At 39.5% G+C, this 9,215-nt stretch overlaps 1 protein-coding gene across 4 annotated transcripts; it reads right to left on the reverse strand.

Annotated features, from left to right (window-relative positions):
- Positions 1–600: 600 nt before the first annotated feature.
- slc66a1 (solute carrier family 66 member 1) lies at positions 601–8,693 on the reverse strand. Of its 4 annotated transcripts, none has more exons than XM_069527487.1 (11): positions 8,552–8,681; positions 8,394–8,454; positions 7,930–7,982; positions 7,054–7,110; positions 6,061–6,254; positions 5,841–5,970; positions 5,306–5,393; positions 4,767–4,921; positions 4,574–4,666; positions 3,301–3,486; positions 601–1,924 (listed from the first exon to the last, which is right to left on the reverse strand). In XM_069527487.1, exons 4-11 carry the CDS (start codon positions 7,069–7,071, stop codon positions 1,838–1,840), a joined length of 951 nt encoding a protein of 316 aa, XP_069383588.1. In that variant the 5' UTR covers positions 7,072–7,110; positions 7,930–7,982; positions 8,394–8,454; positions 8,552–8,681; the 3' UTR covers positions 601–1,837. The 4 variants fall into 4 exon arrangements, with proteins under 4 accessions (XP_069383588.1, XP_069383587.1, XP_019944679.1 ...); XM_069527486.1 differs by having other exon boundaries at positions 7,054–7,193; XM_020089120.2 differs by lacking the exon at positions 7,054–7,110 and having other exon boundaries at positions 8,552–8,693.
- Between the last annotated feature and the right edge of the window lie 522 nt (positions 8,694–9,215).

A 9,215-nucleotide genomic window follows, 5' to 3' on the forward strand; every position in this document is an offset into this window, starting at 1 on the left:
TTATAAACAGGCTCTTGTTCATCCCTGGTGATGGATGTGTGTTCCCTATCACAAGCTTTTCCTACTGACTCCCCAAATCCTCTTTAACAATCTCACTGCCACTGTTTCACAACCACACACTGCAACACACAAACACACACTTCCACTTACTGAACCCTCCATATTTTCAGTATTGACCTTTCTTCCTCGGTGGGTGGGCCCTCGAGTTTATGTGATTGCATTATTTTTAATAGTGAGGGAAAATGTGTGTGTGTGTGTGTGTTATAGGGGAGGAGGGTGCATCTGAGGGGCCAGTGTGAGTCTGCTAATGAAGAAAAACTACATGGCTGTCAGGGCCTCCCAGGAGCAGGTCAAACACAGTGGCTGGGGGGGGGTCCAGGTCAGAGGGGGTCACAAGGTCAAAGGTCGGCATCAAGTCCAGGGGTAGGCCGCAACCTCTGCTGAGTTGCAAAAGATGTGAGAGGTGTAGAGAGTCAACTTTTGTGGAGGGAAAGAGCCATGAGATAAAATGTATAAGTCAGAAGAAGTAAATGACGGAGCTGGGCCGAAACTAAACGCCTGAATGAATATTTTAAGAAAAAGCAAAGAGAGATAAAAAAGTGTTGTCATTTGTTTTAATGTTTACAGTACAATGACCCACCAGACATTTTTAACATTTCTCAAAGTACAAAATAAACCTTTGCATCAAAATGTGCAAAAACAGTGGAAATGAAAATGTGTAAATTAAACTAAGAAGTGAAAATCTGTTTCAAGTCATGCGACATTTATCCCCAGTGCAAACATAGTGTTTGTATTTGAAAAACTAACAATAAAATAAAAAAATAAAATGAGGTTGTATGATTACAATTAAAAGAGCAATAAAATGCACATAAAACAAATTCTCAAAAATATTTTATGATCATGGTTGGCATATGTATTTACACCTTTCTTTCCAATATGACGTGTCATTGCGTGCGTTTGTCGGAGAGCATCAGACAAACCCCTGAAAATAAAATCAGTCAAGGCTTCATACAAACGTTTATTTAATAAGGGTCTGAGTTTTTGGCAACTTTAAAAATGAAATACTTTAAACGAAACCTCTGTGTGGACTGTTCGCTCTCAACAGCAGGTTTCTGACATCTATCGGGTCTTTTATAAAACTGATGTTGACCTAAAATCAAGAGGAGAGGAGGCTGACAGGAGTTAAATCAACATATCTGACGCCTGAACAACACAATCATCCCTTTTAAAACTAATATTAAAGCAGCAATCTCAAAGATGTTCATTTAAATTGATGTGTGATCTAACGCTGAATGAGGTAACACAGTGGTGACTGAGCCTGAGCCTATTGCCATGTTCATATATTAGAAGTATTATGAACAGGCTGCCTGTGGTAACATTCTTAAATGCTGTTTCATTTTACTGCTGATGCAAACTGAACATCTCCAACTGCCGCAGCGTCGCATTAAAAGCATTTTACCGGCAGGAGATTAGTTTGAAATATTTCAGGAAGCAATGGAACAGGAACAGCGAGTTTTCTCTCGGTATGATATGAGCCGCAGTGTAAAACCATATTCGCTGTTACCACCAGCTACAGGCGTCACCTCATCCTCCAGGACTGAAATCTAAAAGAAACTAAAAGAGCAGCATGAGTCACACCACTGCAGCTGAAGAATCTGTCGCTTCACTTAAAAACACATTTTAAACATTGTAATAAAAGAGCATAATAAATAAAAACAATGAAATTAAACTAAAATGTACAGTTTTCTTCTCATCTTGATTTTGTGCTGTTAATGTGATTCTGAGGGTTTTCCGAAAACGAGTGCTCGTGCACCCCCACCCCCCTTTGTTTGTTCATTTAGCTCCTGATCAGAGGCGACGTCTCTTCATAGCCTCCGTCCAGCTGCCCTGGAGTCTTGCGGTAAATGATGAACTGGAAGGAGATCTGAACCACAGTGTCAAGGAAATCAATAGAAATCCTGGGAAAGAGTCTGTTGAATGCAAGAACAGTTATTGACTGAACAAAGAGGGAAAACTGCCCAGGGGCTAAAGACCGAGTTCATTGTTGTCTGTAACTTAATTAATACATTATCTACTAAGTTGTATCCTACATTGTAGCCACACCATAGTCTTATCTTACCAAGGGGACCTGTGCAGAGGTGGAAGGTAACTAAGTGCAAATATTTCCTAATAATGTACTTCAGTAGATATTTTGGGATTTCTGTAATTTAGTTGAGTATTTACTTTTCTGTTGCCTCCTTACTTTTACCTGCTACATTGAATACAAATATCAAAACAGGCTTGTTACTTTTGTTTTACTACATTTAAGGGGAATTGAGCGCCACCGTCCTGACATCAAGGTAGATTTCCGCCTGAATGGAAGGGACACAGAAAAGACGACAATACATAGTACACATTTCCTCCTGGACCATTTTTTAAGACCCCTGTCAATTGGTGAATTCACAACACCTTTGTTATTTCAGTTTCTGTTGTGAATATTGTGCTGGTGAGCACTGTGCTTAACATTTTGATGTATTTACTTACTGTCTGAGAGATTAGAAGACTGATCCGACTCTTGTCTGTTTGTACAGTAAATATGAAGCTGCAGCCAGGGGCTGATTATCTTAGCTAATCTGGAAACAGGGGAAACAGCTCTAGACTCTGACCAAAGGTACAATAGCTCTGAGCCTCACTACTGAACATGTCAGTCTTGTTTGTTTAATCCACATACAATCAAAGTGTAGGAACAACAAACTGTGGTTTTAGAGGCACTGTGCTGGATTTCTTTGCTGAGAAAAGTGACTTCCTGGCAGCTCACTTACTGGTCAGCACAGTTGAAACTGATATACAAGTAATTTTTAAGTGTATTTACGATGTTAAGCTATTCCTTTGATAACTACCAGGAGCAGTTGTGTTTTGCCCCAGGGCCGGCTTCATGTTAACAGTCAGAGGACAATCTGATCATAAGTTCAGTAGAAGGTTTTTCCTGGTTCTTTTCAGAACCAGCTGATGAAAAAACACACAACCCGACATCATCATCTAGTCACCGGCATCTGCATCATCTACATCTTCACTGAAAACAGAGGGCCGCAACTTAAGTCCACTACTAGTGTTTGAAGAGACACGTGGTCTCCAGGGGCCACTAATAAACCTTTGAGACTGTATATTGTGTTTTCACACACAGTCACGAGAGCGTAACCATCTGTGGAACCCTCCCTCTCTCACAGCTCAGCACTGGCTGATATGTAGGAAGTACATGGGATTAAGACAAACAGGCAGCAGGCCCCATGCCTTTTTTACAAGGAGTTGTTTAAAGGATACCATGACGTCTAAAGAGAGGGTGCCGAGGCTGCCGACGAGCCAGGGCAGGTGATGGATCAGGTAGCTTTTCTCGCCTTGGTCGTCGTCCGGGTTTTTCAGTAGGACACTCAGGCCGTATGTGGTGTTTCCCAGGATGACCAGAGCGAACAGGAAGTAAGACACTCCCTCTGTCGACTTCCTCTTGAACTGTGGGGAGGTTAAGTGGGAAAAACAAAAGATACATTTAAACAAAAGCAATAGAAGTTGTTTTATACAGTCTCCACATGTTTTCCACCAGACTGATAGATTCATGTATATGTGAGAGGGCAGAAGCGAAAAAAACCTTTGTCAGCAGTTTAGTGTTTTGACCTGCTCAGTTTTCATAGCTTTCGCTTTAGTTTTCAGTTTGGACATTATTAAATATACAAAAAGCTTGTATTGCCTTAACAGCGTTTTTTTCACTAAAAAATGAAAATACACTTATCATCTACTCAACTATGTCGATGTAGGCAGTGGGTGAAGTGTTGAGTCCACAAAACACTTCTGGAGTCTCAGAAGTAAACTTTGTAGCAGCCGAAAACGATATTATTTAAAGTCAATGAAACAACAGAAAAAACATAACATGCCTCCATACTGCTCGTGTTGTGTCCGCAAGCCCCCACATTCACATTCGACTCGAAACGAGGTAATTTACACAGTGACACTCCCAGCGGACTTTAAGGCTTAAAGCTTGGTGTAAATGACGCTGTTTCTAGGCTTGCAGACACTTGGATGACACCACACGAGCAGTATGAAGGTTTTTCTGTTGTTTAATTACGTCTGGTCACCATTGACTTCAATTTTATTGGATTCTACTGCAACAAAGTTTCCCCTGAGACTCCAGACGTGTTTTGTGAACTCCAACACTTCACCCACTACCTCCATCAGCATAGTGGTACCTTATATATATAATATATATGAATTGATCCTTATCCATACTCACAAACATCTACATTTTTAACTTGTTACCCATCAGGTAACCATGAATACCTAACCCAATATAAGACTCCACCTCCATACAAAACTATCTGAACATTATTTCTAACTTGTTTTATGTGGATGTGGTTTCAACAAAATGAGTGTAATGATAAAACCGATTTAATCAGAAATAAACATTTGCATGACACAGTTATGCAAAAGTAATATTGTAATTATTATAACTGCTCTAACTATCATTATTAATGTCAACAGTATTAGTATCAGTAAATCTACAGTATGCAGCAGCTTGTAGCAGAGTCTGCTTGGTCATACTCACATTCGTGTACATCTGAGGAAGTCTAGAACACAGGTAGAGCACCGATGACACTGAGCCAATGGAGAAACCAATGATCTCTTTGGAGGTAAAAGTCTGAAGTGACAGAGACACAACATTTTTTAAGGGGAAAAAATCCAGACATCACTAATTCACATTCCCTGGGTTGCTTATTAAACAAATGAATAGGACGCACCTTGACTTGGCTAAGGTCAGAGGTTGAGAGCAAGGCGCGACTTGTGAACCCAGAGGAGATAACTTCCTGTCGGTCAGCCAACCCTGGGAGGTGGATGAGGTTTGCTGTGAAGCCCAGGACGCAGGCTACACCCACCACGTGCAAAACCCTCCTTCCTGGAGAAGAGACGCCACCTGAGTTTATTTGTTAATACTGAGAAAGATCTCTCAGCACATTCCCAAGTACTTCAGACAGAGGTTACTGTGTCAAAGGTGGTGAAGGCAACAAACACCACAGCGACATGAGACATGTGACGACACCATCACAGGGAACACAAGATTACACTCTTCCTCTCTCTGGGCGAGCGCTGGACCACTGCTCATCAGCATTTATGTGAGATGTGTAAAATAAAACAACAGAAATAATCCGTGCTGTGATGGTGGCTGGATCAGAAAACAATGTGGCTGCAGTTTGAGTGTTGAGCGTGAAATACAAGTCATCCAAATAAGGCATTGTAACTCAAATAAACTAACAGAAATGAAAATGAAAAAAACACTCACTTTCCTTCATTCTGTTGTTTAACTTGTAGTAAAAGTACAAGGCCAGCATCAGTAAGTCAGCAATCACGTAATAAACGGCTGTGTATGTCTGAAAGAGAAGGAGAAAGATGTTATCACAGAACATGTTATCAGAGAAGAAGGAAACATGTGATTTCCTTCACAAAGTCTTTGTCATGGAAAAGAGTTTCCCATTGTAATGATGACACAGTTTGTTAAATCATCAATCAACAGTTATCATCTTAGTCATTTACCAAGACATAAACTCTAATTAGCAGTTAAAAGCTCTGATAACATGATAATTTAGTTTCCTTTTTACTGATAACATAAAATAAACACATTTGTTTCTTTAAGTGGAAAACAATCTTATCTTAAGATATAATGTCTTCTTTAAAAAACTTCTCATGAGTATTTTCCATTGCTTTTGGCACTTTACAGATCAATCAATTGCTAAAAAAAGTTGTAGATTGAAAGAAGATGTCTCGCAGCTCTACTTCATGATAGTAAACACTAAAGCAAACATTTTATCACAAGTCACCTGAAGTGGAAGCTGGTCTGCCAGGAAGGAGCCCACCAGATTACACGTGTCACCTCCCAACCACAGCAACAGGAACCAAATGGAAAGGGCACTGTCCATATTCCCGTTTTTGCACGAGCTGTAGTACTGTCTGCAATCGCAACAACACAAATCACACAATTACACACACATTTAGATTTCTCAAAATCATTACCCCTGAGAAACAGACGCCAACACATACGGAAGCGAAGACACCATGAAGCAGAGGATGGACAGGAGGCCGAGGTAGATGCTGGCCATGTCCCTTGAATCCTGGGCACATTCCCCGAGACCATTCCAAACCCACTGGGAGCCATTAGGACACAAAGAGGTGAAGTTCCCTTGACTGGTCAATCCAAAGGGACCCCGAGTGAGGGCTACGGCTGTCCACATACTCTGCCGGAGAGAAAAACATCTGTAAATATCCACACCTCTTTTAGCATAATGCTTCAAACATTGATGCACTATTCTTCATGTGATAGATGCTGTCTTTCGCAAATGTTGTTCTCTCGCTCCCTGTTACAATCAATAGCTCTTGCACTTCTTTCTATACATCCTGGGAGAGCGATCCTGATTTCTTTCTTTAAATTTAGATTTCTGCGTTTCATTTTTCCCCTGTTTAAGAGTTTTTGGACTCCAGTCGAGGGTTAAGGGCAGAGACATTGTTCAGACCCTTGAGGCAAACTGATTTGTGAATATGGGCTCCACAAATACATTTTACTTGATCTGTTATTATCATTACTATGACAACAAAACATGTCTACACGATGCTTCAAAGATTGAATCGTCGAAATGAAAATGAAAATAACAATGAATATGCAATCATTACGCAGAACCATCACATGTGGCCCACAGATCGCCAGTTCACACGGTTGAAACGAGGTCAAAGGTTGTTGTGAACTACATCAGAACAGCTGGTTTCGATCCATACTCAGCTATAGAGCCTCTGATTAGATCAAGACAGTGTCGTCTGAATAAAGAGGCTGTAAGTGTAGCTGCATTTCGACATAGGCCGACACAGGAAAACATGTTTCACCCACAGATAATAAACTCAACAGAGAGCAAGGAAACAAATAAATCAAAAGAAGGCAGCGAGCTAGCTACGACAACAACATAAAACATGTCCGGAGCTGGACAAGACAAACATGTAGAAAGCGTCAGACAGCAGAAGAGTAAAGCGTCGTGTTTATCTTGCCTGGATATCTGCTGACATGTCGGTGAACTCCTCTGCACAACAACACAGAAACACACTCTACACGGAGAAAACACGGAAGCTGCAGATAAACAAGTCGGATCTGCAGCTGCGAGCTGATTGGTCGCTGCGCTGAAACGTCACTGCAGGAAAACAGAGTCGCCTTCATAATAAAAGCTCTACGTCCAAACGGCCAAGGATACAAAATAAATGGTACTATTGTTCATCATACAGATACTGTAATGATGCAACCAATAATTTATGTATATATATATATTATATGTATGTTATAAATGTATGTTATATGAGATTAATATATCTGACAAGTATTTTCTTTACTCTTTAACTGCTGCATGATCATTCTCCATCCATTAGAGTTTTTAAAAACAGAGAGAAAACTTTTTTTTATTCACATGTGACTTTACCTTAACTATATTACGAGGTCATTATTCTATTTTAATTTTATATTTATACACATTTCTACTTTACAATCTTACTTGTATCATTCTCCTTTAGCTTATTTGTTAAGATTTGTATACAGATGTACACTTTTTATTTATTTTAACTGTTTATCTCTCAACCTCTCGTTTTTAATCTCTTTTATTTTGCCATATGATGTGCTTTAAAAATAAAAGTGCCTTGCCTAGTAACTGATTGATCGATTAATACAATATTACAAAATAGAGGAAAAGCATCATTTATTTCTGAAAGACACAAGAGATGTAAACTGGTTGGTTTCTGGGAGCCTGAGAAAATAATAAAACTGCCAAGTTTAGCATAGGAGTCAATAACAGCCTATAACCCTGAGGTTAAAGCTGCCATGATGTCATGATCATTAAAAGAAATAATATTTTTGAAACATGTTAGATCCTTCCTTACCTCTAATGACTTGTTCAGAATGTGAAGGTTGAGAAGCAAATTCTTCTTCTTTTCTACACAGTCGAGGACATATATAATTATACACACACACACACACACACACATATATATATATATATATATATATACACATCATTTCATGGTGGAAACTGTCCAATAATATTTATTAAAGCTGAGAACAAGCTCGTAATACACTTTTCACATTAGCGCAACTTTTTTCAATATGAAAACTTAGTGGTGCAGATCTGATGCTCCAGCTCGCACACGTTTTCACGTTCTCTCATCACATATCAACAAGCCTTGCTAATTTGATTATTTCACTCTACGTAGTAAATCAGTCATTAGTCCTGAGGCCTCCTGCATTCTTCAACAAGCTTTGCATTTTAGTGTGCAGCTGTGAAAAACAATATGATATCCAGGTCCACAAGGGTTAACACCACAGGCTAATATGCAAATGTACTCACCCGGAGATGTTGTAGACAGCTGTTCCTCTCTTTAGTTATAGGCAGAGATGATGAGATGTCTCTATTTCACCAGAAGTAAAAGTTTATAATGTCAGTCTTCTTTGTCACATAAGACTCCATTAAGGCCAAAGAGCAACTATCAAGATTAAACGTCCTACCTGGAGAAAACAATCAAATCCAATGTCACACTTTAGATGAAAGGGAAAGAGAGAGAAGACTCCACTAAATACTTCCTAAACGATCTGAGGTGATTAAAAAGCTGTCAGCTGACCATCAGTCAGACTGACGACTCAGCACCTCAACATGCTGACGTCAGCTCGTGCAATTTTATTTTCAGGTCTGCTGCAAGTTTCCACTGTTGTCACATGATTGTGGTCAAGTAGGCAAAAGTGCTGACGTTAGTCAGCTGACATTTGAATTCTGTTGTGCGTTTCCTCCTACACTTACGGTACTGGTGCTGAAAGCAGCCAAGGTGAATGTGAACAGAGTACAGCAGATTTGTCAAACAGAATGAAGTGGTATATAACCATGGAAACATGGTTATTATTTCTGACATTTCAATTCCTCAAATCCCAGCAACTATAGTTGCATTATACTAGAATAGCTCTCAGCAGAGTGTATTCTTCCACCAAGGTCCAACAGTCCCTTTATGAAACCACATTTAAATTCACTAGATCCAGATTTGTATTTGGATCTGCACTAAATTGCAAACAATCATTATTTCAGTCCCCCTTAATATACCAATTTTTTTTTAAAATCAAGATCCATGATTATCTGAGAAACCATCCCATCTTGCAATGCAAAAGAAAGTGACCAAAAATC

This window comes from Paralichthys olivaceus, chromosome 6 (assembly GCF_024713975.1).
Source record: "Paralichthys olivaceus isolate ysfri-2021 chromosome 6, ASM2471397v2, whole genome shotgun sequence".
Lineage (NCBI taxonomy): Eukaryota > Metazoa > Chordata > Actinopteri > Pleuronectiformes > Paralichthyidae > Paralichthys > Paralichthys olivaceus.

Bases quoted from the DNA above. Each gene is read 5' to 3' on its own strand.
- slc66a1 (XM_069527487.1), bottom strand. The intron at 5,394-5,840 runs GTGACTTGTGAT...CTTCTCTTTCAG, and splicing joins CAGACCAGCTTCCACTTCAG to ACATACACAGCCGTTTATTA. The intron at 4,667-4,766 runs GTGCGTCCTATT...CTGTCACTTCAG, and splicing joins CTGACCTTAGCCAAGTCAAG to ACTTTTACCTCCAAAGAGAT.